General features: G+C 42.1%; 1 protein-coding gene and 1 pseudogene across 14 annotated transcripts in view; one reads left to right on the forward strand and one right to left on the reverse strand.

Moving 5' to 3' along the window:
* The window catches only part of RSF1 (remodeling and spacing factor 1), a 129370-nt gene that overhangs the window by 68519 nt on the left and 33476 nt on the right, over window positions 1-27375 (forward strand). For 13 of the 14 annotated variants that reach the window (XM_036324880.1, XM_036324866.1, XM_036324868.1 and 10 more), the window contains 2 exons: window positions 9569-9723; window positions 25093-26858. In XM_036324880.1, the coding sequence (XP_036180773.1) occupies window positions 9569-9723; window positions 25093-26858 (1921 nt within the window). The remainder of the gene's footprint in view (window positions 1-9568; window positions 9724-25092; window positions 26859-27375) is intronic. The other variant, XM_036324867.1, reaches the window with a different exon arrangement.
* On the reverse strand, window positions 13498-14435 carry LOC118664079 (annotated as a pseudogene).

The raw sequence follows: 27375 nt of genomic DNA on the forward strand, positions 1-27375 counted from the left end.
GGTGGTTGTGGGGCCTGTGTCCCACTTGGGGAAAGCCGAGTGTTGCTTTGGGGGTGCCAGGTCTGTGGTGCGGTTTCTCTGTAAATGGCCAGTGCCTGTCATGGCAGCTCCTGCGTTGAGCGTCTGTCCCCTGGTAGTCAGTGCGCAACATAGCGACCGGTAGGATGGTTGGACACTTAGCATATTAGCTTTTTATGTATATAAACTAGAGGCCTGGTGCACGAAATTCGTGAATGGGTGGGGGCCTTCCAGCTGCCCGCTGGGGCCTTCCTGCTGTACTGGGGGAGGGACTGTGGAAGATTGGCCAGCAGCGGGGAGGGACCAGGGGAGGTTGGCTGGCTGCGGGAGGTTGGCTGTGGGAGCAAACTGACCACCAGAGGACAGCTCCTGCATTGAGCATCTGCCCTCTGGTGATCAGTGTGTGTCATTCTGACTGGTTGTTCTGGTTGTTCTGGCTGTTCTGACATTCCGGTTGCTTAGGCTTTTATATATATAGATAGTTTTCTATTAGGATAATCTTTTTATTCCCAATTAGAGGCCCGTTGCATGAAGATTCGCGCAATAGGCCTTCCTTTCCCTGGCTGCCGGCACCGGTTATCCTCCAGCACCCGGGACCTAGGCCTTTGGTCTGGCCGCAGTGAGGCTTGGCTTCTCCGCTGCAGCTGTAGTGGAGAAGCCAAGCCTCTTCAGGCTTCAGTCTTCGGTCTTCAGTCTTCACTCTGGCCAGAGCCTTCAGTCTTCGCTCCGTGCCTGCTTATGAAAATTAACCGCCATCTTTGTTGGGTTAATTTGCATAGTTGCTCTGATTGCCTGGTGGGCATAGCGGAGTGACACCAATTTGCATGTTTCTCTTTTATTAGTGTAGATTATTTTAATTTGCCCATTTCATCTGATACTTTAGTGTACTTTTGATTTTTACTGTGTATGCATTTCTTTACTGGGGTTCTGAAGAAATCTGAGGGAAATTGTGCTTTTTCACCATAATTGTTTTTTAAAATCTTGATTTCTTATTTTTATTGACTGATATATTTGAATAAAAACATTTAATATAAGACCTTGAAATACAACTTTTTAAAAATCAATGAATGACACTGGGACCTTTCAGAATCTCTGTGTCTCTAATATTCTATTTTTGCAACTTAATTACAGTTTCTTCCATTAATATTCATAGTTTGTATTAATTTGGAAAATATCAGAGACTCTATCATTAAAATAGGGAGAATTAGATCTATAACCACTGGCTTATGTATATTAATGTTAAATGTTAATTGTTTGAAGAAATAATCCATAGAAATTTTGAATATTTGTTTGAGTCAGGGGAAGCTCAACTTTCATTCCCTAAGAATAAATATGAATTGAATGAGCTTGTGAGTAATTGTTTTAGCAGCACCCTTTTTTCCTATTTTAATATGGGTCCTTCATATAGTTAACTTACTAAATGGAGATGAACAAAGTAGTCCTGAAATAAAATTTAATCACCATCTCTCTCTCTCTCTGAATACATACATTGAGGCTCTGTTCATGTTTTACCACCCCTTTTGTTATTTCCTGTATCAACATTGCATATTTATGTAAGAAATATTCTCTCCTAATTTGTAGGTGAGGAAAATATGACAGAGAAAAGTAATTATGATTATTATTGACTAGAGGCCTGGTGCACAAAAATTTGTGCACTCGGTGGGGGGGTCCCTCAGCCCGGCCTGTGCCCTCTCGCAGTCTGGGACCCCTCGGGGGATGACCACCTGCTGGCTTAGGCCCGCTCCCTGGGGGAATTGGGCCTAAGCTGGCAGTCAGACATCCCTCTGGCAGCCCAGGAGCCCTCAGGGGATGTCAACTTGCCAGCGGGGAGCAGGCCTAAGCTGCAGTCAGACATCCTTAGCGATGTTGAGGAGGCGGGAGAGGCTCCCACCACCACCACTGTACTGGCAGCCGTCAGCCTGGCTTGTGGCTGAGCAGAGCTCCCCCTGTGGGAGTGCACTGACCACCAGGGGGCAGCTCCTGCATTGAGCGTCTGGCCCCTGGTGGTCAGTGTGTGTCATAGTGACCAGTCATTCCCAGTCGTCCTGATGTTAGGGTCAATATGCATATTACCCTTTTATTATATAGGATAGAGGCCTGGTGCACAGGTGGGGGCTGGCTGGTTTGCCCTAAAGGGTGTCCTGGATCAGGGTGGGGGTCCCAATGGGGTGCCTGGCCAGCCTAGGTGAGGGGCTGATGGTTGTTTGCAGGCTGGTCAACCCCCTTCAGGGTGGAGGTCCTCACTGGGGTGCCTGGACAGCCTGGGTGAGGGGCTGATGTTTGTTTGCAGGCTGGTCAAGCCTCCCTCCCCCCATTGGGGACCCTCACCCCATGGAGGATTGGCCAGCCTGGGTGAGGGGCTGATGGCTGTTTGCAGGCTGGTCAAGCCCCCCCAAGTGGAGACCCTCACCCCATGGAGGTTTGGGCAGCCTGGGCGAGGTGCTGATGGCTGTTTGCAGGCTGGCCACACCCTCTTTAGGGTGGGGGGTCCCCACTGGGGTGCCTGGCCAGTCTGGGTGAGGGGCTGAGGGCCATTTTCAGGCTGGCCAAGCCTCCCTGGCAACGGAAGCTCCCAGGCTCTCCTTTTTTCTTTCTTTTTTTAATTTTTTATTCTGGGATTTATTTACCTTTTATAATTGAAACTTTGTAGCCTGGAGTGGAGCTCAGAGCCGGCCAGGACGGGCCTCCTGCTCCCTCCAGCTCCGTGTCCTCGGCCGGCTGAAAGCAGGTACCTGGGGTTTATTTACCTTCTATAATTGAAACTTTGTTGCTTTGAGTGGAGCTCAGAGCCAGCTGCGGCAGCTGGGAAGCTTGGCTTCCTCCATCATTGGGGCAACCAAGCCTCCTGCTTACTCCATCTCCATGGCTACCAGCCGCCATCTTGGTTGGGTTAATTTGCATATGGTTGCTCTGATTGGCTGGCGGGCGTGGCTTAAGGCATAGCGAAGGTACGGTCAATTTGCATGTATGTCTTTTATTAGTGTAGATTAGACATACATGCTTAAAATAACTTCACTTGTACACTGTTTTAAATTTATGTTATATGCATGATGTGAGAGAAAGAGCAAAGATGTTAGAGTTATCAAGTGTATTTGAACTTATGTTCCTCTATTTACCTTCTGTGGGCAGATCACTTAATTTCTCTATACTCTCTTTCCTGCACCTTAAAGTTGATAGATAACACTTCCTCAATACAGTTGTTGTGAGGAATACATGAGAAATCATAATGGAACCCTAGCTAATGTTCAATAAAGATTTATTTTTGTTTTTTCTCCCAACCTTTTTAATTATTGGCTTTTCTTACAGTATTTCTAACCCTAAAGTTTGAATCACTTTTTCATAAAGAAATATTTGTCAGCAGAAAAAAAAAAGGCATAATTCCGTTGGTATATCTTTTACATCCTGTCATTCATGATCATTATTCCAGGTTTTATTCCCTGTACTTCTCCTTTAAAAAAATATTCTTTCCATGTACAAACATTTATTTATGATGAACATAAAATGGTTTATGTGGCATTTTTTCAGTAGCAAATGCATGTATAGGATTTGTGAACACAGTTTTCTTTGGTAACAACCACAGATTTTAGAGAACTGGTGCTGGGTTACTGTTAACCTTTTTTTTTCTTTATTGTTTAAAGCATGTCTTTTTCCCCGATTGATCCCCCACCCCTGGCCACTTAGGCTGTTTCTAAATCTTAACTATTGTAAATTGTGCTGCTATGAACATAGGGGTGCATATATCCTTTCTGATTGGTGTTTCTGCTTTCTTGGGATATATTCCTAGAAGTGGGATTACTGGGTCAAATGGGAATTCCATTTTTAACTTTTTGAGGAAACTCCATACTGTCTCCCACAGTGGCCACATCCTTGCCAGCACTTGTCATTTGTTGATTTGTTGATGATAGCCATTCTGACAAGTGTGAGATGGTACCTCATTGTTGTTTTGATTTGCATCTCTTGGATGATGATTGACTTTCAGCATGTTTTCATATGTCTCCCGGCCTCTGTATGTCCTCTTTCGAAAAGTGTCTATTTAGGTCCTTTGCCCATTTTTTTATTGGATCGTTTATCTTGCTTTTGTTAAGTTGTATCAGTTCCCTGTAAATTTTGGAGATTAAACCCATATCGGCGATAACACTGGTAAATATGTTCTCCCATGAAGTGAGCTTTCTTGTTTTTTTGTTGATGGTTTCTTTTGCTGTGCAGAAGCTTCTTATTTTGATGTATTCCCATTTGTTTATGTTCTCCTTAGTTTCCTTTTCCCTATGACAGCGGTTCTCAACCTGTGGGTCATGACCCCTTTGGGGGTCGAACGACCCTTTCACAGGGGTCGCCTAAGACCATCGGAAAGCACATATATAATTACCTACTGTTTTTGTGATTAATCACTATGCTTTAATTATGTTCAATTTGTAACAATGAAATTGGGGTTCACCACAACATGAGGAACTGTATTAAAGGGTTGCGGCATTAGGAAGGTTGAGAACCACTGCCCTAGGAGCTGTATCAGTAAAGATATTGCTGTGACATATGTCTGATATTTTGCTGCCTATGGAGTCTTCTAAGATTTTATGGTTTCCTATCTTTCATTTAAGTCGTTTAACCATTTTGGATTTGTTTTTGTGTATGGTGTAAGTTGGTGATCTAGTTTCATTTTTTTGCATGTATCTGACAAAATTTCCCAGCACCATTTATTGAAGAGATTGTCTTGACTCCATTGTATGCTCTTGCCTCCTTTGTAAATATTAATTGAGCATAATGGCTTGGGTCTATTTCTGGGTTCTCTATTCTCTTTTATTTGTCTATATGTCTGTTCTTGTGCCAGTACCAGGCAGTTTTGAGAACCGTGGCTTGGTAGTATAGCTTGATATCTGGATGACCAACACCCTTTAATCCCCATAGTCACCGCTGCTTTGTCTCTCCCCCCTGCACTGTGCGGCCAGTGCAGAACTTAAGGCTGCCTTTCTGGAGTCCCCCACTGCCAGCAGCCCTGTGGACCGCCTTCCAAGTCAAGCGCTACACGTCTCCCCAATGTACGCGGATTTGGTGCAGCGCAGTCTCCCTCCGACACTGTTCCCGGCTGTGCGCGTTTCTCCTTCCAGCCCAGGTCCCCAATCCCACCTCTTTCCATGCGACCTCTGACTCTTCCAACCACGATTGTCTCTTCAGCTGTGTTTAATTCGCCAATTCCAGGTGGATGCTATTCGATTTAGCTGTTTCTTCTATCTGCTCTGTGAGAAGGCACTGGACCTGTCCGCGTATTCGGCCACCATTTTCTCTGCCTCTGGACAAACTGTTTAGGCGCCTGCAGCCGGGAGGCTGGAGTCTCAGTGTTTGTGGGTTCGCAGCAGAGGCAGCTGGTCCCTGGCCGGTGTGGCTGTCGGGTCCGGTGGAGTCTGAGGTCTCCCCGAGTGGAGGTGAGGCCGCTCTCCCCTTGAAGATGGGGCGGCCTCCCCGGAGAGATTTCACCTGTGGTAGTGTCTGCCCGGCTAGGGGAACCTGGTCCTCCAGACCCCAGAAGTCCTGTGGGATATAACTGTCCCTCACTCACACATGCACACACGCCCACACGTCCACACACTCCCCTTTCTCTCTCTCACTCACACTCTCTGCTGTCCTGTCGGCCACCATCTTGGATTTCTGTAAACCTTTTTGAAGAACGCCTATGAACATGTGAATTTAAATCTGCAATGTGCCAGACAACTTTTCCGAGCTATGTAGTATTATTTAAAGCCAAATTCTAGCCCAGCCTGTGTGGCTCAGTGGTTGAGGGTCAACCTATGAATCAGGAGGCTATGGATCAATTCCCGGTCAGGGCACATGCCTGGGTTGCAGGCTCAATTCCCAGTGTGGGGCGTGCAGGAGGCAACCAATCAATGATTCTCTCTCATCATTGATGTTTCTATCTCTCTCTCCCTCTCCCTACCTCTTTGAAATCAATAAAAATATATTTAAAACCAAATTATAAAAACCTGATTAACACATTGTTGTTTCCTTATTTCATTGAATTAATAAACTTACATTGTATTTCTACTTGTATAAAAGGGAGTATGTGGGAAATCTCTGAACCTTCTTCTCAGTTTTGCTGTGAACATAAAACTACTTGAAAGAATAGTCTTTTTTAAAAATTGTAATACCATAGCATCACCACAGTTTTAAAACTTTAATTAAATAGCAAGTTCCATTTCTGTCTGTTGTAATATTTATAACATAAGTATATATGAGGTATATAGATAGGAAGTATTAACTGATAAACAACTATATTTTAAGTTTAAACAAAATTTAGTAAGTTACTTACAAAAGAGTAAAAGTAGTTAAATTCATTAAACCATATGATTTTGTTACTTTTTTCAGGTGTACAGCTTTGTGTGTGGTTTTTTTTATTGTTGTTGTTTTTGTTAATTCTCACTTGAGGATATTTTTCCCATTGCTTTTCAGAGAGTGGGAGGCAGGGATGGAAGGAGGGGAGGGAGAGACAGAGATAAACATCAATGTAAGAGAGATACATCCACTGGTTGAGAGTCTGAAACCCAGGTACTTGCCCTTGACCTAGAATCGAATTTGACACCTTTTGGTACACCTTTTGCTTAACCATTGAGCAACCCTGTCCAGGTCAGACAGTCATGTACTTTTCGTAGTTTCCCTCAATATTTCCCAGCTGGTACCATACATAGTTATTGCAGTTTTATATGGTTTAAGCAAGTGTTGCAATAGGTTTCAAAAGCACAAATATTTAAGCTCTAACCATTATACAGTTGTTCCAATTAATATTCAAGTGAAAATTGCCATGGATGAATAATAATATTTGTTACAAGTATTTCATCACCACTTTAGGCCTTAGTGAAAGTACAGAAAACTAAATTTTTCTGCTAAATTCCTTTGCTGCTTAGAATAGAGAAAATAATTGGCATGGATTTTCTAGCAATATTGGCTCTCTTCTAATGTTTGGAAATGTTTTAAATAGGTACAGTAACAAACTTCAATATATTCTTCAGTTCCCAGTGTGACCTCAAAAAGTAATAGGAATTCTCAATGAAATATGAGAAGTAATAACATTAAGTGGATAGAGCCTTAGGTTAGAAGCCGGTTGGCTTAATGATGTTAAGAGATAGGAACTTTGCCAAAAATAAATTTATTTAGTGTCTTTAGCTTTTAATTTTCCTTTTTGTAAAGTGAAGGCAGTACCAAACAAGATCTTTAAAGAGCATCTAATCTGCCCTTCTACTATTAGAGAATTAAAATTCTAAACTGTTCATTTAATTGGATATGGTCATATTATATCTATAATACATGCACAATGACAGAATGGTTGCCATTTTAATTTCTTTTTTTTTTTAATATATTTTATTGATTTCTTACAGAGAGGAAGGGAGAGGGATAGAGAGTTAGAAACATCGATGAGAGAGAAACATCGATCAGCTGCCTCCTGCACATGTCCTACTGGGGATGTGCCCGCAACCCAGGTACATGCCCTTGACCGGAATCGAACCTGGGACCTTTCAGTCCGCAGGCCGATGCTCTATCCACTGAGCCAAACCGGTTTCGGCTTATTTCTGAAATATATTCATCACTTCAATTTATAGTTTTTTAAGAGGCCAATTTAATAATACTTGAGAGAATACAGTCTTTTATAGGTAAGGAAGCTGAGGCCTAGTGGAAGATAGATGAGCTGTCTAGGACACACAGCCATATAGTTTTGGAACAGGGATTTTATTCAGTTAGTAGGGGCCCAGTGCATGAATTCATGCACCAGTGGGGAACCCTCGGCCTGGCCTGTGGGATCGGGCCAAAACCAGGTCTCCACATCCCCCGAAGGATCCCAGATTGTGAAAGGGCACATGCCAGGCCGAGGGACCCCACCAGTGCATGATCTGGGCCAGATAGGGATGTGGGAGGTTGGCCAGCTGGGGAGGGACCACGGGAGGGCTCCAGGACATGTCTGGCCCATCTCGCTCAGTCCTGATCAGCTGGACACCAGCAGCAAGCTAACCTACTGGTTGGAGCATCTGCCCCCTGGTGGTCAGTGCATGTCATAGCAACTGGTCGACCGGTCGACTGTCTGCCCCCTGGTAGTCAGTGCAAGTCATAACGAGCGGTTGCGTGGCCTTAGCATATCATTAGTATATTATGCTTTGATTGGTTGAATGGATGACTGGACACTTAGCATATTAGGCTTTTATTATATATGATTAAACATTTTTTAACTCCTGCTTCATGAGGCAGTGTCATTGCTCTCAAGGAGTAGAGTTTAGCTGGAATGGAGGTTGAAGGGATAGGAGGATAGAGGGCGTATGTGTCATGACAGATAAGAAAACAAGTAATTTCATCTTAATACTAATCACGGTAGGTCCTCGGTTTACGTCGGAGATCTGTTCCTACAGCACAAAGTAACACGATTTTCACCGTAAGTCGGAACCCACCCACATAAGCACCTACGTCACTCACATGGAGCACATACACAACAGTAATGAAGTGAAACAGTAAAAAAAATTTAAAAGAAAGATAACAATTCCTGACCTTACTTGTGGTAAGTAAATAATGAAAAACATAAAGCACATATGTACATACATCGAAATGACGGAACTTTTTTTTTTATATAGATAAATGGGAGATGGCAACGTAACCACAAAACGTCGAGTCCGACATAACGCGAGGACTGTCTGTACATAGATTTAGATTTGCGTACAGAGGCCTTTGAGAACACAGATAGGAAGCTCTTTGTGCTGATTAGTTAACTTAGTGGCAGAAATAGAACTAAGTGTCCCAACTCTTAGTCCAGGGTTTCCTTATCTTCACTGTTACATAGTGTTTATCTGAGCAGGAAAAATATCCAACTAAAGTTTCTTGTTTGAATATAGCATTTAAATTGAGCATATCAGATCTCTGGTTTTGATAGTAAAAGTAGAAAATATATAGGTTAAAATCATATTTATTTGATATTTTCCTGTATCTTTGATTCAAAATGAATTCCCTTCCTGTAGCTGCAAACTGTAATTGACAAAACAACATCAGTAACCCAAATTCTTAGGTTTTTGAACTGTGTTATTACAGCTGACTTTTTGCCATAATTACTCAGAAAGTCTTGGATCATAATTTTGTAACAATATCAAATGTTATTCTCTCTGTAGGTGGAAAATAGGTCTTTTTTCAAATTGAATCAAGAACTTGAATTATTCTATTAAAAGAAATGCTTCTTCAAGCAAGTTTTACATTTATTTTTGTATTGCATAGTACTTTAAAAAATTATCAGACTTTGATTTTTGCCTAATTTCTTCCTAGCTGTTCTTTTCAGCCAGAGATTTGCATTGCCATTCTAATAAATACAGAGAATAGTCTTAAGATTACTTTTTGGAAACTAGTGTATTTTAATATGTTTTCATTTCTAATACTTAATTTTAAAATTCAAAGTTAATTCAGTTTAGTTTGTACTAGTGATTTGGTTGTTCTTAAAGTGTTTTTGTTTTTAAATTTTAATGTCTAATACGTATTCTGAAAATTCTTTACAATAGAAGAAAGATTTTTATGTTTCCTTATTTTTTCCCCTTTTTAGAAATCGAAACGAGTTGGCTGAGACTCTTGCACTCCTGAAAGCACAAATTGATCCTGTACTATTGAAAAGCTCCAGCCAACAGGACAGCTCTTCCCGGGACAGTCCCAGCTTAGATGATGAGGAGACTAAAAAGGAGGAAGAAACACCTAAACAAGGTTTTTTTGTGTGTTTTGTTTTGTAATTTCTTGTCTTCTTTCACTCCTCTTCCTAACTATTTAAATTGGAATTCTCTCGATTTGAAAAATTGTTAGGGTTCCTGTAAAAGAAGGTTGATCTTTCTTTTAAGTTAAAAGCAAATTGAAAAATGAGTATTTTGCTCGTTTATATTAGACATTTAAAAAATTTAAATGAAAATTTTCAGACCATCAAAATATAATCTTTTACTGGTTTAGGAATGTGAAGCTACTTAGCAAACTTATTGTGGTAAAATACTCATAACTTATAATTTATCATTTTAAACGTTTTTAAGGGTACAATTCTGAGGCATTCATTGGTTGCTGCTTCTGTGTGCCCTGACCAGGGATCAAACTGGCAACTTTGGCATATCGGGATGACACTCTAACCAACTGAGCTACCTGGCCAGGGCTCTGTGTACATTTTTATTTAATCCTCACCCAAGGACATGTTTTTATTGATTTAGAGAGAGGGAGAGAGAGAAACATCGATGTGAGAGAGAAATATCGATTGGATGCCTCCTGTAAGCTCCCTGACCGGGGATCCACATTGGAACCTTGGTGCATTGGGATGACGCTCAACCAACTGTGCCAGGGTTCCGTGCACTTTTGATGCTGTACTTACACATTGCTTGGAGGAATAGACCTTCCCCTATCCCCCAATCTTTTTAAAAAAACTTTTTATTGATTTTAGAGAGAGAGGAAGGGAGAGGGATAGAGAGATAGAAACATCGATGAGAGAGAAACAGCCATTGGCTGCCTTCTGCACACCTCTACTGGGGATCAAGCCCTCAACCTGGGTATGTACCCTGGTAGGGAATCAAGCTGGTGACCTCTGGTTCATGGGTTGATACTCAACAACTGAGCCACACTGGCGGGGCAGAGTAAACTTTTTTATTCAGCCCCCAAAGGCCAATTTCTTACTCCATCCTCTTAGGTGTAGTTATTATGTCCTGTTCCATAGCAAGACCAAATAAATGTGATTCTGGTTTGTCATTTTTGTCATTCTCAGATATAAATAAACATTACCCTTCTGTGGGGAGCTTGAAAGCTGCAATCTAGAGAATATCTAATGTTGTTAGAATAATAAAGCAAAATGTAACAAAATTATGTTTGAATATTTGGAAATCAGATAAGGAGGAAAAAGAAATAGGAACTAGAGAAAGAATAAAATAGCCACTCTTTTTCTTACAGCTAAAATAGATTTTTTTCTTTAAAGACTAAAGGACCAGTGCATGAATTTGTGCTCTGGTGGGGTCCAGCTGGCCTGCCCCAAAGGGGGCCGATTGGGGGCAGGCCAATGGGGGGAGGGGCCGGGGGAAGTTGTGGGGAGGGCAGTTGGGGCTCTGATCTGGCCAGTTGGCTGCCACAGTGCACGGCATAGCCACTGGTCATTCCAGGCGCTTGGCTTTTATAAATATAGATTAGTTAAATGGCCATGTTTTATATCTAACCTTGGGAGATATAAAGGGGTGACTCAGCCCATAATACAAAAAGATTATATTCTATATAGGTGCCAAGAAGAAATACATCTAATCTAATAAAAGAGAAACATGGTAATTGGCGTACAACCGCTACCCTTCCCATTGGCTAATCAGGGCGATATGCAAATTAACTGTCAGTCAAGATGGCGCCGGCAGCCAGGCAGCTTGAAACTAACATGAGGCTTGCTTGCTTCAGTGACGGAGGAAACCAACGTTCCCCGCCTGCCTTGCAGGCCTCTGAGCCTGCAGTTTGAAACATTTTAGCAAATATAGAAGCTAAAAAAAAAACACCCAGAAACCAGCTTTCAGCGAGCTGGGATCTCAGAGCTGGAGTCAGAGCTGGAGTTATACATTGTTTCGATTACCTACTTTCAGCAGGCCTAATAGCTGGAGCCTCAGAGCTAAAGCTGGCCTGGAATTAAAAGAAGAAAAAAAAAAGGAGTGGTTGGGAGCTTCAGTCACCCGCCAGCCTGAAAACAGCCCTCAGCCCCTCACCCAGGCTGGCCAGGCACCCCAGTAGGGACCCCCACCGTGAAGGGTGTGTGACCAGCTGCAAACAGCCATCATCCCCTCACCCAGGCTGGCCAGGCACCCCAGTGGGGACCCTCACCCTGATCCAGGACACCCTTCAGGGCAAACCAGTCAGCCCCACCCATGCACCAGGCCTCTATCCTATATAGTAAAAGGGTAATATGCCTCCCAGCACCGGGATCAGCGGAGCCGAGAGGCCTCCCGGCACCGGGATCAGTGTGACAGGGGGCAGTGCCCAAACCCCCTGATCGCCCTGCAGCTCTGTGTGTGACAGGGGGCGGGGCCACAACCTCCCTATCCACCCTGCTCTGTTCGTGACAGGGAAAGGCGCCCCAACCTCCTGATCAGCCCTGCTCTGTGCCTGATACGGGGGGGGGGGAGCTCCCCAACCTCTGATCGCCCTGCGGCTCTGTGTGCGGTGCCCCAACCCCCTGATTGACCCTGCTCTGTGCATGACGGGGGGAGCTCCCCAACCCCCTGATCGGCCCTGCTCTGTGCGTGACAGGGGGCAGCGCCCCAACCCCCTGATTGACCCTGCTCTGTGCATGACGGGGGGAGCTCCCCAACCCCCTGATCGACCCTGCTCTGTGCGTGACAGGGGGCAGCGCCCCAACCCCCGGATTGGCCCTGCTCTGTGCGTGACAGGGGCTGGTGCCCCAACTCCCCAATCGGCCCTGCTCTGAGCCCGACCAGGGGCTGCACCTAGGGATTGGGCCTGCCCTCTGCCACCCGGGAGCAAGCCTAAGCCAGCAGGTCGTTATCTCCCGAGGGGTCCCAGACTGCAAGAGGGCACAGGCTGGGCTGAGGGACCCCCCCCCCCTTCCCCCGAGTGTACAAATTTTTGTGCACCAGGCCTCTAGTTATCTATAAAAGTGGGAGCTTGCCCTGGATGGTTTTGTTCAGTGGTTAGAGCATCAGCCCAAGGGTCCCCGTTTTGTTTTTTCCCCCTTCATCCGGTTTTAATAGCTCTAAAACACCAAAGAGGATGGGCTTGGGTTTCGCTGGCTCTGCTTTAAAACATCAGGGCTTTCTGTTCCATATGATAGGAGGGGGCCCAAGGGGGCCCAGCCTACGGGGGTGACTTTGGTTAAGTTCCTGGTCTTGCTGCATAGACAAGGCTGGGAGAGAAGACACTGAGGCACCTCAGTGAGCTTCCTGACTGGTCCAACCCAAGCCCGACAGTGTGCTACCTCGTTCCACCACCAGGAGGCGACTGTTCCATCTGGCTTTTATTCCTTTGGGGTTGCTGGCGGAATGGGCAGGGGAAGGGAGGCAAGAAAAGGGATGTAGGATGGGATCACGGTAGGTGAAGCGAGATCTAGGCCTGAGGCTGTCCGTGGAAAGCTTCCTCTCTTTCTGCGGGGAATCCAATGCGGGAGGATTTCTCCTCGACCTAAGCCTTGGAGAGGGGAAGTTACACCCGGGCAGCAGTTAAAGTTCTCTCGCCTGCAAGGGAATCTCTTCCCAGTTCAGAGGGCTAGCTTTTAGGAAACTCTGCTGCCTTCCCAGGTATGCGTATCACCCGGGTTGAGCCAGACTCCAGAATTTTTAACTGTTTGCTGTGGATCTGAGGGAGGCAGCCAAGCTGGTTTAACTGCATAGATAGTTCAGATGGCTCTGGACTCCCTCCTTTAGCCCTTGATTGGACGGGGAATTCTAGAAATTCCCAGAGGGACATACCAACGCCAAAGGGAAAGGAAGTTATAAAACTAGATTGTCTTTCCCAATCTCCCTTCCCCACTCACTCCTCCTCGCGGCGCGCCCTGCAGGCAGCGGTCTGGAAGCGCACGTCGTGGGCGGTTTCCCACGACACCACGGGGCGGGAACGAGCTGGGCTCGGCCTTCTGCACCTCCTGGATCAGGCAGTGCATGGGATCGCAACGGCGCGGGAAGGCCACCACGTCACCGCTGGCCAGCCATCCCATGGGGCAGAAGTCATTGGCGTGTCGCCCATGTAGAAAAGGCGATCGAAGTGCACGCCGTCTTGGGCCCGCTGGCGCAGGTAGTCGCTGAGCACCTTGAACTGTGCGTGTGAAAGGGCTGCAGCGCCAGCAGCCCCCTCCCCACTCCCCCCTGCCCCCCCCCCCCCCCCCCCCCCCCCCCCGGGCCCCAGGGGTTGCTGAGGATGCAGCGGAACAGGCCCAGGTGGCAGAGCGCTCTCCACGCTGAAGGTGTTGGCATCCCAGATGAGAATCACCTCGAAGTGGGCTCCCTGCTTGGCCACAAATTGCAGCAGGTCGCCCATGCCTGGGGAAGGCCGGGGGCGACGGGGCGGGGGGGGGGGGGGGGGGGAAATGGCCTCATAGACAGCACGCAGGTCCCGGCCGCATGCCCTGCTCGCCCAGGTACTTGACCCGCTGCATGTATTCGTTGTAGCCCTTACTGTAGGTGGTGCGCAGGCTCTCCTGCACTATCGAGTCAGTCGTTGTTTTCATCCACGATAGTCTTGTCAAAATCGAAGGTCAGGAGGAAGCGCAGCGCGCCCTGCACAGCCATCCTGCCAGCCTCTAGAGCAGTTTTGTCCTGAGTGATGTCATCATTTTGTGTCGTCCAAAAGAGCTCCTCAAATAAAAGGGGCACAGGATCTCTGAGCTTCTCCAGCAGGGTGTGGAGCGGTGGCCAAAGTCTGTTGGTGCCGAGTTTGAAGTGCAGAGTGGAGAGAGGGGCTCGCGGAGGCATTCGAGTGCAGGATGGAGCCTGGGGTGCTGGCCGGAATTGGAGGGGTCGGTGTCTTATCCACCCTCGGAATTTGGGCTCCGGCTCAGAAGTGCCTCAGGTCCGGAGGGGCCATAGATGATGTGCGTCTGGGCTGTCTTCTCCACCTACCTTCCATCCCGGGCATTCCCTTTAAATGCCCGGGAGTGGGAGCTGGAGCAGCTCAGTCCAAGGTTCTTAGTTTTGATTCCAGTCAAGGGCATGTAGCTCGATTGCGGGCGTGTATGAGAGGCAACCAATTGATGTCTCTCTCATCATGTTTCTCTCTGTCTCTCCCTCTCCCACTCTCTCTAAAAATCAATGGGGAAAAAAATCCTCGTGTGAGGATTAACCAAAATATAATAAATGAATGAATAAATAAATAAATAAGGTACCTCCTTGCCCGGCAAGTGTGGTTCAGTGGTTGAACGTCGACCTGTGAACTAGAAGGTCACGGTTCAATTCCTGGCCAGGGCACCTGCCCGGGTTGCAAGCTCAGTCCCCATTGGGAGGCGTGCAGGAGGCAGCTAATTTATTATTTCTCATCATTGATGTTTCTATCTCTCTATCCCTCTCTCTTCCTCTCTGACATCAATAAGCATATATTTTTTAAAATGTAATACCTCCCAAAATGTCATCATATGGCCTAAAAAGTTCACTAACTGAATAATTGACTTTTTGTTTTAAAGGTAATTAGAATTGCACTCTAAAAAAGTGTGAATTTCTTAAAGTGGCATCAGAATCTCACACACTGGCCTCAACCTATCTGTCTGGTATTACCTTCTACTATTTCCTTATGTGATCACTGGTTCCAGATTATCTAGATGCCTTTATTTCCTCTATTTGTCTTGGACATTCCTTCTGTATTTTTATCATGCTCTTTTACCGCTGAGGTACAGTTCCTCCACTGTGGAAATTTTAGTCATATTTCAGAGCCATCTGGAATCCTACCTTCTTGATCCCGTTTCTAAGCTCCATCAGCACTTAAGGACTTTTTTTTATCCCACTTATATTAAGGTCAGTCATACTACCAACCTTGAGGCTCTCAAATACTTGTCTAATTGTTATTCTCAGGCTACGGAATAGTTCAAAGGGAGTGTTAGGTGTCATTTAAGTCCTTTTTCTGTCTAATACCCAGCATATCATTTCAAGTGGTACACTACATGGAAGTAACTGTGTTTGTAGAACACCATGAAATTTAAGGTGTTTTCACTCCACATTAGATAGTGTTTTCTAATTTAGAAGGGATTTTTAACTTAAGGAGAACTTTTATGGGGAAAAACGAAGTTGGGGAAAATCCTAACCTTTAATTTAGTGTTTTTCTGCTAATTAGAAAAAGACTTTCTTTTGTTAATTATTACAGGCATATATATTTCTAGATGTGGAATGAGAAAAGAGTATCATTTAAGAATCTCTAGTCAAGAATAGCAGTTGTATACTGGCAGCTTGAAAACTTAATTTGGCCTGAAAACTTGTTTATATTGGTCTGTACAGTACTGCTTTGTTTAAAATAAAACAAAAACTAAAGTAAAATTGTCCATTTTCATTCAGTGGTTTTAGTATATTCACACTATTGTGCAACCATAACCACCGTCTAATTCCAAACCATCTTCATTGCTCCACAAAGAAACCCTACAAGAATCAAGCAGTCACTTTCTGTATTTCCCTGTGCCTAACCCGAGGAAGCCCCTTATCTACTTTCTTTCTTTGTAAATGTGCCTATTTTGAATGTTTCATGTAAATGGAATTATATAATATGTGGCCTTCTGTGTCTGACTCCTTTTATTTGACATAATGTTTTCAAGGTTTAGCCATGCTTTTTATGGCTGAATAATATTCCATTATTTTGTTTATCCATTCATGAATTGATAAACATTTTATTTGTTTTCACTTTTTGGCTATTAGGATTAATGCCTCTGTGAACATTCACATACAGATTTTTGTGGGAACATAAGTTTTCACATGTGTATTTTTAAAATTTGAATTTTCTGTCAACATTTAAAATTAAAAATTAGAAGAGTTAGTAACTATGGACCATCATTTCTACGTGCCAACAATGGGCTGTACCTGAATAATAGTTTACCCTCCTTGGCTGACTCACACTCTCCTGTTTACTGTAGTCCTCTCTTGTGTTCCCTAAAATTGGCCTTAGTTCTCAGTTGCTTGACTTCGTACTTACATTTTGTTGTTTTCATAGTATAAAGTGGGAAATATTTATAATATTCATGTCTCTATCAAATATTAAAAAAACAAAAGTAGCCCGGCCAGTGTGGCTCAGTGGTTGAGCATTGACCTATGTACCAGGAGGTCACTGTTCAATAAAGACATATCACACACACACACACACACACACACACACACACACACCATAGAAGTAGACCAAGAAAACTGGGAGGGGGGGCTAATTTTTGCAGAAGTGAAGAATATTCCTTCAATTATAATAAGTAAAGTAACCTACAGATGAACCTCTTGTGGCCAGTATATTAGCATATCTGATATAAAGCTTAAATTCAGCTTTATATCACCAATAATGTACTTTAATGTAGTATTGTAGTATTACTCTGCTCTGCCTGTCATAATAAAAGACTTAGTTTGGGAGCTTAAAGAACAAATTTATTTTTCAACCGTTCTAGAGACTAGAAGTTCCAGGTTGAGGTGCCTCAGTTTCTGGTGAGGGCTTTCTTCCTGGCTTGCAGATGGCCACCTTCTTTCTGTGTCCTCAGATGGCTTCTTCTATTTGTGTGTGGAAAGAGAGTGATCCGGTGTTTCTTCTTCTTCCTATAAGTGTACCAGCACTATTGGATTAAGGCTCCATCCTTATGACCTCATTTAACTATAATTATCTTCTAAAGACCCAATATCCAAATACACTGAGTGGCCAGATTATTATGACCACCTGACGTTTGTAGGCAGATTAGCTATAATTTCACGCTGAAGTTGCTAGAGGGCCAGACCATTATAAATAGGGAAGCAGGTTGTTTACCACGACAGTAGAAGTGATTTTTTTCTGAAGATATGGGTAAACAACGCGATTTAACAGCCTTTGAACGTGGGATGCACACACACACACACACACACACACACAGTGGCCAGATTATTAAGACCACCTGGCGTTTGTAGGCAACTTACACTGCATCGTATGGGATATGGAAGCTGAAGGACTTTTTGAACACCTTTGCTGTCTGCAGTTACCAAGATAAAGCATCTCCAATTCGCACAGCAACACAAGGATTGGACAGCCAAGTATTGGAAAAAAGTCATGTGGTCCGATGAATCACGTTTCCAGTTGCATCATGCAGATGGCAGAGTGAGAATTTGGCGGAAACAGCATGAAAGCATGCACCCCGCATGCATGAGTACAACTCTTCAAGCTGGTGGGGGCAGTGTTATGGTTTGGGACAGGGGCCCTCAAACTTTTTAAACAGGGGGCCAGTTCATTGTCCCTCAGACCGTTGGAGGGCCAGACTATAGTTTTTAAAAAAACTATGAACAAATTCCTATGCACACTGCACGTATCTTATTTTGAAGTAAAAAAACAAAACGGGAACAAATACAATATTTGTATTTGCATGTGGCCCGCGGGCCATAGTTTGAGGACCCCTGGCTTGGGGTATGTTTTCCTGGCATGATTTGGGCCCTTTAATTCGTGTGAAACAACATCTAAATAGCACAAGATATCTAAGTATCTTTGCTGATCAAGTTCATCCTATCCCAATGGAGATGGCTTCTTCCAATAAGACAATGCGCCATGCCATGGTGCTTGTATTGTGCAGGAGTGGTTTCAAGAACATGAGAGAGACTTTACCTTGCTTAGGTGGCACCCACAATCACCAGATCTCAATCCAATTGAGCATTTGTGGGACCAAGTTAAAAGAGCCATCAGGCAGCTGGTTCCACAACCATCAAATCTCACAGAACTGGACTATTCATCAGGCGTGGTGTCAGATTCATCAGGCATGGTGTCAGATTCCTTGCATCACCTTTCAACATCTCGTGGAGTCAATGCCAAGAAGAATCGCCGCAGTATTGAAGACAAAAGGTGGCCCAACGAAGTACTGATGGGGTGGTTATAATAATCTGGCCACTCAGTTCAAAGGCTGTTAAATCGAGTTGTTTACCCATATCTTCAGAAAAATATCACTTCTACTGTCATGGTAAACAACCTGCTTCCCTATTTATAATGGTCTGGCCCTCTAGCAACTTCAGCGTGAAATTATAGCTATTTGCATACAAATATCATGTGGTCATAATAATCTGGCCACTCAGTGTATAGTCACTTTGGAAATTAGGGCTTTAACATATCAACTTGGGGGTGGGGCATAATTTAGTCGATACTTGTAGTATTATTAAATAATCCATAGTAAGAATTATGATGGGTAATGGAGAAAGATAAGTTGGTATTAAAGTTGACCAGGAATCAAACCCTCGGCCCTTCAGTCTGTGGGCCAACACTCCAACTACTGAGCCAAACACTTTTTTTTTTTATCCTCACCTGAGGATATTTTTCCATTGATTTTTAGAGAGAGGGAAAGAGAGGGAACTATTGATGTGAGAGAAACACACATATTGGTTGCCACCTGCATGTACCCTGACCAAGGCCTGGGCCAGAGAGGAGCCTGCAACAGAGGTTTGTGCCCTTGACTGGAACCAAACCTGGACCCTTCAGTCTGCAGGCGAAGGTCTGTCCACTGAGCCAAACTGGCTAGGGCCAATTTGCATTTCTTTTATTTTTATGTCACAAACAATAGGAGACAGACCACAATACTTAAGAGAAAGATTTGTGCTGATTTGGGGGGCGTGGGGGGGGGGGGTTAAGGGGAGAGGAGATTAAAAAAGGAAGAAGAGGGAGAGGAAAGGAAAAAAGCAAAAGCTCTTGTGATTTGAGAATTTGTTAAACTTTTTTTTTTTCTGATTGAGTTTGTTGTGCCTTGGATCAGAAAGAGAACATTTATCATATATAATTTGGGGCATAAATTTTGAACCTGCACATCCTGCATAAAAAGAACATACTGATGGCAAAATTTAAAACTGTAGATAATATCTGAAACTTAAGGTCTTAGAGGAGCTGGGGTGCTCTGGGCCTTATGAATTCCCAAACCTCTCCAGCTGAAGCTCTCTTCCAAGACAAAACTCCACAATGCCCTTTGTCCAAACTGTGGTAATCAACTCCAAATTAAGTAGGATGGGAGCAGCAGTGACGAGCAAAAAAGGAGGTTCTAATAAAAGTATGGTAAAGGAATAGGGTTAATCTCAGTGTAGATCACTTTAATTTTGAATGTTTTACAAAAATAACAGATGGGGAGCTCTAGATCTATCAAATTAGAAAAACTACTTGACAAAAATAATCAACTAAAAAGGATCAAGGTAAAATGTTATAGGATTACAAGAACAAGAGAATAAGGAACAGAATACCCCCTACAGAGAATGAAAGCATATCCAAAAGACATTCTCACAAAACATATGAGAACTATAACTTCATCGGTTGTAGAACTCAAGAAATAGTTAAGATGTTTCAAAAAAGCAAAAGAAACATCTGCCCAAACATATGCAAGAATTATTGTCTTTAAAAAATAGCGAATGGGCCCTTGCTGGTTTGGCTCAGTGTTTAGAGCCTGAAGGGTCCCAGGGTTGATTCCGGTCAAGGGAATATGCCCAGGTTTCAGGCTCAATCCTCAGTGGGGGATGTGTTGGAGGCAGCCGATCAGTGATTCTCTCTCATTGACGTTTCCATCTCTCTCTCCCTCTCCCTTCCTCTCTGAAATCAAGATAAATATATTAAAGAAAAATAAAATAAAAAGAATGACCAAGTTTAAAAAAATAGCAAATGGTAGCTGTATTTTTTTTTAATAAAAAAGAAATGAACGAAGTAAATTTAGAATTCTAGAAAACACTGCTCACATTGTCTGAGCACAAGCATATATGCAATCTTATAATCTGTAAAGATTTGAGAGAAAGAGAGAAGGATTTGAATATAGGCAAAGAAAATACAACGGGTCTCTAAACAAAAAGTCAAAGCAAGGGTACAGACAACAATACTAGACTGTGTTTAATTAACAAAACTTCCTGAAATAAAGATGGGAGTCTGCATGTTGAAAAGACACTGTATACTTGGAAAATGAACCCAGAACAACTAATACCAAGACATGTTCTAGTAAAGCTACTGTTTTTTGAAGAAAGAAATACTTTAGTTATCCAGACAAAGGGACCAAGTGACTTAAGGGAAAGAACACCAGGCTGCTCTATGCCAGAAGAAAATGTCATAGTGTATATCAGGGGGGGGAATATAAGACAGGATTTTATGTCCAGGCAAATTGACTTTCAGATAAAGACTGCAGATAAACTGTTTCAGTATCTATTTTCCCATTAGCCTTTCTTTAGAAATCTTCTAGTAAATGAGTTTCAGATAGCCAGAACTACTAACAAAACATCAGTAGTGGGTGATATAGAAATAAATATAATTATATTCATTTGTGTGGCTTGATATACATTGATATATTCTCTACCTCTGTTTATGAGAGGAATCTAAGAATAATGACATCCCAGTAGCAATAAGCCCTCTTACCTTTAGATTTTTATTTTAAAACTAGAGGCCTGGTGCATGAATTCGTGCATTGGTAGGGTCTAGCCAGCCCACCCTTGATCGGGGCCCAATCAGGCCAGGGGGTGCTGTGGGCGGTTGGCTGGCCCCGCCCCTGATCAGTGTTGGGGGGCTGATTGTTGGCGGGGCCAGTCAGCCCCACCCTCAATTGGGGTGGGGGGGCTAACTGGAGGTAGGGCTGGCCAGGAGGAAGTGTTGAGGGAGGTTGGGGGGGTGGCAGTCGGGCCAGTTGGCTGCTGCAGTGTGTGTCTTAGTGACCGGTCGTTCCGTCGTTCCAGTCGCTTGGCTTTTATATATGTAGACTAGTAGCCCTGCGCACAAATCTATGCACCAGTAGCTTGCTGCCCCGCCCTCCTGTAGCTCCCCCCGCCCCTCTCATAGCTTGCTGCCCTGCCCCCTCCTGTAGCCCTCCACCACCCTCTTGTAGCTCGCTTCCCCACCCTCCTGCTGATCCGTGATCTGGTTGTTACGCAATCGGTCGTTATGCTTCATGGTGTAACAACCATTTGCATAATACATCTTTATTATATAGGATATCATTTTCCAATAAAGGGAACCAGCAATCCTAAGAGACAAGACTGATTCAGAGGAAGGGCATATAAAAAACAGGATGAACCTGGAACATCTTAGATTGGCGGAAACTAATACATGAACAAAATCAGAGTTGGGGATAGACACTGGATAGGTAACTAGCAATGTCCTTCACTGTTAACTTATATAGAGCATTCAGTGTTTCGTTACACAGTGATTCTGGTTGGGATGGTTTGGAAAGCACATAATAAGTGATCATTAAATATTTGTTCAATAAATGAATGAATTGGCTTTAAAAATCTGTAGTACATAACACTTCTCTTGATTCATCTCAGGTTTGTCAAGCACTGTTGTTGCTGCATTATGAGTTTTGAAGTTTATTTTTCTTTGAGTTTTGTCACTTCAAATTTCATGTATCTTAAACTCATTTGCATCTCTTTTATAGTTTCTTTTGACAAAACTTTGGGGAAATGCTTGTATGACTGAATGCCCTTTTTACCAGTTATGATTGTTCTTTAAAGGTTCATTTCTCTTATGGTTCTCCTGTTCATTATACAGTTTCAGGGACACGTCTATGATGGTAATTGTAGTTGTAGAGTAGTAATTATTGTCATGTTTTTCTCTTAAAAGAACTGAGCCAAACATAAAAATACCAAGGATTTTTAACATTGTTTAATTAAGAGAAATGTGAGTTAGTGAAGGTAACTTAGTCCAGCTGCTTTATTTGTAGACGAAGAAATGAGGACCAAAGAGTTTGTGACGTGCCCAAAGATACACCACTAGCTGAACCTAGGAGTCTTGAATCTAATGTTACTCCTCATTTTTATTTTGCCATGTTGTCACTCAAATCAAAATCAGTTTAAAAAACTGAAGAGAAATTTTCATTCACCTCTTCCAAGTAAAAATATAGGTGTCATTTTGCCTGGCTGGAGTGGCTCAGTTGGTTGAGCATCTTCCCATGCACCAAAAGGTTGCCAGTTCGATTCCCAGTCAGGGCACATACCTGGGTTGCGGTTTTGATCACTGGTCAGGGAGCATATGAAAGACAACCCATCAGTGTTTCTCTCTCACTTTGATGTTTCTCTCTCTCTCTCTCTCTCTCTCTCTCTCTCTCTCTCTCTCTCTCTCTCTCTCTCTCTCTTTTCTCTCTCTCTCAGCAGATTCTTGGATGAGGATTAAAGAAAAAAATAGAGGTGTGACTTCTATTCCTTTTTTAAAATACAAATTTGAAATGTAACTGTAAATTTAAGGTGTACACCATGTTACTTTGACACACATATATTATAATATGGTTGCTATTGTAATGATATTTATCACATTACAGACTTACAGTACAATATGGTCATACTGTCATTTTACCTATTGGGTGAGAGTCATAATAAAATCCTGAGTTGCTTTCTGAACCAAAACATATAGAAGAAATATTAAATTGTGTTCAGTAAACTCTTAGTATTAGGCTGAAGTTATTTTTAAATATGGTATTCTATATCTTAATTGTTAACTGAGAAGTTCTTTTAATTAGATTTGCTGATATGCTAACCAATCTCAGTGAACAGGAATTTAGCAAACCTACTTTATCAGTGGGAAAGGGATGACATATCAATTAGGTAATTACTGTGATGTCTTTAATTTTATTAGCAGCATGTATAAATTAAATCACTTTCAATGTAAAGAGGGAGGAACAATACTTATATCTCAGGGTCTAAATGGTTCCTAGTGGTTTTTTAATTTTTATTTGTAGCATGATTGAGCATAAAAGAAATAGTTTACAATAAAATTTCACTTTTTAAAAAAATAGTGAATTCTTGTACAGTGGGGCCTTGACTTATGAGTTTAATTCGTTCCGTGACCGAGCTCGTAACTCAAATTACTCGTATGTCAAATCAATTTTCACCATTACAATGAATTGAATGCTGGGCTGATGTGGCGTTCACTGTGACGTTCGCTGCACCAACTAGCGGTGGGGTATCTGAAGCTGACTCGTAACCCGAATTTTAGCTCGCAACTCAAAGCAAAAAATCGGCCGAGAGACGGCTCGTATCTCGAAAAACTCATTAGTCAGGACACTTGTAAGTCAAGGCCCCACTGTATAAAATATTTCCTACTTCATCTCACTTCTATCCATTCCATTTTATTGCCATGAAATACATTATAACTGTGGTTTTCAACTTGAGAGAATCCATTCAAATTTTTTGTAACTCTTACTATCTTGGTAAACTTCATTTAGAATTGAGGTCTTTCAGTTGGCAGGATAGGGTGAGGTTTTACGCAAATGTAAGTAAATTTAGAATTCTAGAAAACACTCAGATTGTCTGAGCACAAGCATATATGCAATCTTATAATCTTATATATAGATTATGCCACTTATTAAATATGGCTTTTGTTTAAATTTGCACTATTAGGTACTCTGTAAACGTTGGACATATGTAATCAATAAAGTAAAAAGACTTGACAGATAGCTGACAGACAACCCTGGCCAGTATTGCTTAGTGGTTACAGGATTGAACTGCATACTAAAGGGACGCAGGTTTGATTCCCGGTCAAAGGCACATACCTGGGTTGTGGGTTTGCTACACCCCGCCCCCGTCGGGGTGCGTATGGGAGGCAAGCAATTGATGTGTCTCTCTCACGTACATGTTTCTCTCTTTCTCCCCCTCTCTCCCCCTCTTCCACTCTCTGAAAAGCAATGGAAAAAATATCCTTGGGTGAGGATTAACAACAACTACAAAAAGAATTGACACATAAACCTAATAGTTTATTTGTAAAATATTAACTCCTGGAATGTTAATAGCATTTAATAAAGTAAATTATAATAAAACCACATTAGGGAGTGTTATATGACTACGTGTAATTTTTGGATAAAGCATTTAATATAAGAAAGTACTAATGTTTCAATGAAAAAAAATGGCAACATGATCATAACTTTGTCAAAAATATACAAGACTAGAAGGAAGTAACTTAAAATATTAGTAATGATTATCTGTGGGTATTAGGATTATGGGCATTTTTTCCCTCTGTTTTTCATTTTCTGTACAGAATTATGTTAATTTTATAATCTGAATAAAACATAAAACAAATTTTCCCACTGCCATTCTCATGGTGCCTCAATGAAAAGAAGTGCTCAATGACTTACAAAGAACAATCATCAGTTCTTCAAACAAATACAGTTTTTTGGAAATGTTTCATATAATATTTTTAGTTTCATATTTTTGAGCCATATTTTGAGCTTATATAAGTTATTTGAGCTGTATAAATATTTGCATTACATTGAGAACACTGAAGCTAAAATATAAAGCAGAAATCTGAGTCATTCTAAATAATAGTTTTTTAATATCTAGAGGTTATACTTTAGAGTAATTTTCTTTAGTCACATTTTATTTTTTATTGTTAAATGTCCAGTGACAAAAGTTACCTCTTTTATGAGAGAAACTTCAAATGGAAATATATGTTAAGCTTTTTATATTTTATATATATTGATTGCTTAGATTCATGTAAATTTTTTCTGATTTTTAGAGGAACAGAAAGAAAATGAAAAGAGGAAAAGTGAAGAGCAGCCAGTAGTTTCAGAAAACTGTTCTATACCCAATGCTCTGGAAGAAACAACTGTGAAAATAGAAAAAGAAGATGAAAAGGAACTTGTGAAAATGCCAGTTATAGTAAAGTTAGAAAAACCTTTGCTGGAAAGTGAGGGAAAAAAGATTTTCAAAGAAGAAAGTGATGCCTTCAAGGAAAATGTCAAACCCATTAAAGTCGAAGTGAAGGAATGTAAAGCAGACCCTAAAGATATCAAAGGAGGTGTGGAGAAGCTGGAGCCCGAGAGGCTGGAGTTTGGTGGCAATGTTAAATCTACTCAAGAAATTACTGAGAAGTCTACTGAAGAAACAGAGAAACTTAAAAATGACCAGCAGGCCAAGATACCACTAAAAAAAAGAGAAATTAAACTGAGTGATGATTTTGACAGTCCAGTCAAAGGACCTTTGTGTAAATCAGTTACTCCAACAAAAGAATTTTTGAAGGATGAAATAAAACAAGAGGAGGAGACTTATAAAAGGATCTCTACAATCACTGCTTTGGGTCATGAAGGGAAACAGCTGGTAAATGGAGAAGTTTGTGATGAAAAGGTAACCCCAAATTTTAAGACAGAACAAATGGAGACAAAGTTTTATGATACAAAGGAAGATGGCTGTAGCCCCTCTAAGGATAAAAGTGTCATCGTGGAGGGAAATGGAGCAGAGTCCTTAAATTCTGTCATAATAAGTATAAAAAAAGGTGACCTGGAGAAAGAAGTGGTCCCTTTAGGGAAAGATGCAGAAAGTTCAGTATCAGTTGTAGAGACCCAGAGTCCAAAAGAACAGACAGAGGAAACTGGTCCTCCAGAAATGGAAACCTCTCTCGAGGCTTCTGAGATGGCAACTGATCTCTCTTTAAAAACTGCTTTATCTGCTGCTGAATCCCATACCATGAAAGTTGAAGAGAAGTCTCCCAAAAATAAGGATAAGCGCCCACCAGTCATAGAATGTCTTGAAAAGTTAGAGAAGTCCAAAAAGACCTTTCTTGACAAGGACCCACAAAGATTGAGTCCAATACCAGAGGAGGTTCCTAAGAGTCCTCTGGAATCAGTAATGCTGGGCTCTCCTGGGGCGGCTGAAACTTCCTCACTGTCTGACATGGCTGGGCGTTGTGAGAAACCCGCCTCAGAAAAAGATATGGTGGAGTGTCAGAGCACAAGTTCTGTTGAGGGTCAGTCCCTGCAAAAAACAGACTCAGAAGTTCTGAAAGCGGATTCTGAATCCATGAAGGTAGTAGAAATGGACAACCTGGACAATGCCCAGACCTCTGGTGCAGAGGACCCTTCTGACACAAAAGGTTCTATGCAAAAAAACAAAGTTAAATATAAGTTGATTCCTGAGGAAGAAACCACTGCCCCAGAGAACACAGAAATAACCTCTGAAAGGCAAAAGGAGGGCATCAAATTAACAATTAGGATATCCAGTCGGAAGAAGAAGCCAGAATCTCCTCCCCAAATTCTAGAACCAGAAACCAAGCAAGAGAAGTCTGAAAAAGAAGAAGAGAAAACAAATGTGGGTCGTACTTTAAGGAGGTCTCCGAGGATATCTAGACCCACAGCCAAAGTGGCTGAGATCAGAGATCAGAAAGCTGATAAAAAAAGAGGGGAAGGAGAAGATGAAGTGGACGAGGAGTCAACAGCTTTGCAAAAAACAGACAAAAAGGAAAATTTGAAAAAAACGGAGAAAGATATAAATTCTAAAGTAAGCAAGGTAAAATTTCTCCTACTTTGAGATTTAATTTTTATTTAGAAATATTTGGCTGTAGGTATTTGTAGCTTTTGCTTTTGACTAGAGTCATTCAAAGAAAACTTTAAAAACACACATATCTTCCTATATCTGAGATGTCTTTTCTTAGTAGTTATCCCCAGACATTTTATTTCCGACTGTCTAATTATCGTTTAAACTTTTTCTTTATTACAGGCAACAAAGGAATATATTCTTTCTGCAAGCTACTCAAATAATACCCAACCTATAGGATTGAAAAATGAAAATGTCCTATAAACATTAGTAGCAGTTAGTTTTTAATTCTTTTTCCATACATTATTGTGTATGTTCATAAATATCTATTCACTTAAAAAATAAATTGAATCAAATATGTTCATTTTTATCTGAGTTTTTCACTTAACAGTGTATATTTGAACTCTTTCCATATCAGTAAGATATAGTCTACATTTTGGTTATTAATGGCCACATAGTATTCCATAGTGTAGATATAACTCAGTTTCTT

Source organism: Myotis myotis, unplaced genomic scaffold (genome assembly GCF_014108235.1).
Source record: "Myotis myotis isolate mMyoMyo1 unplaced genomic scaffold, mMyoMyo1.p scaffold_m19_p_10, whole genome shotgun sequence".
Lineage (NCBI taxonomy): Eukaryota > Metazoa > Chordata > Mammalia > Chiroptera > Vespertilionidae > Myotis > Myotis myotis.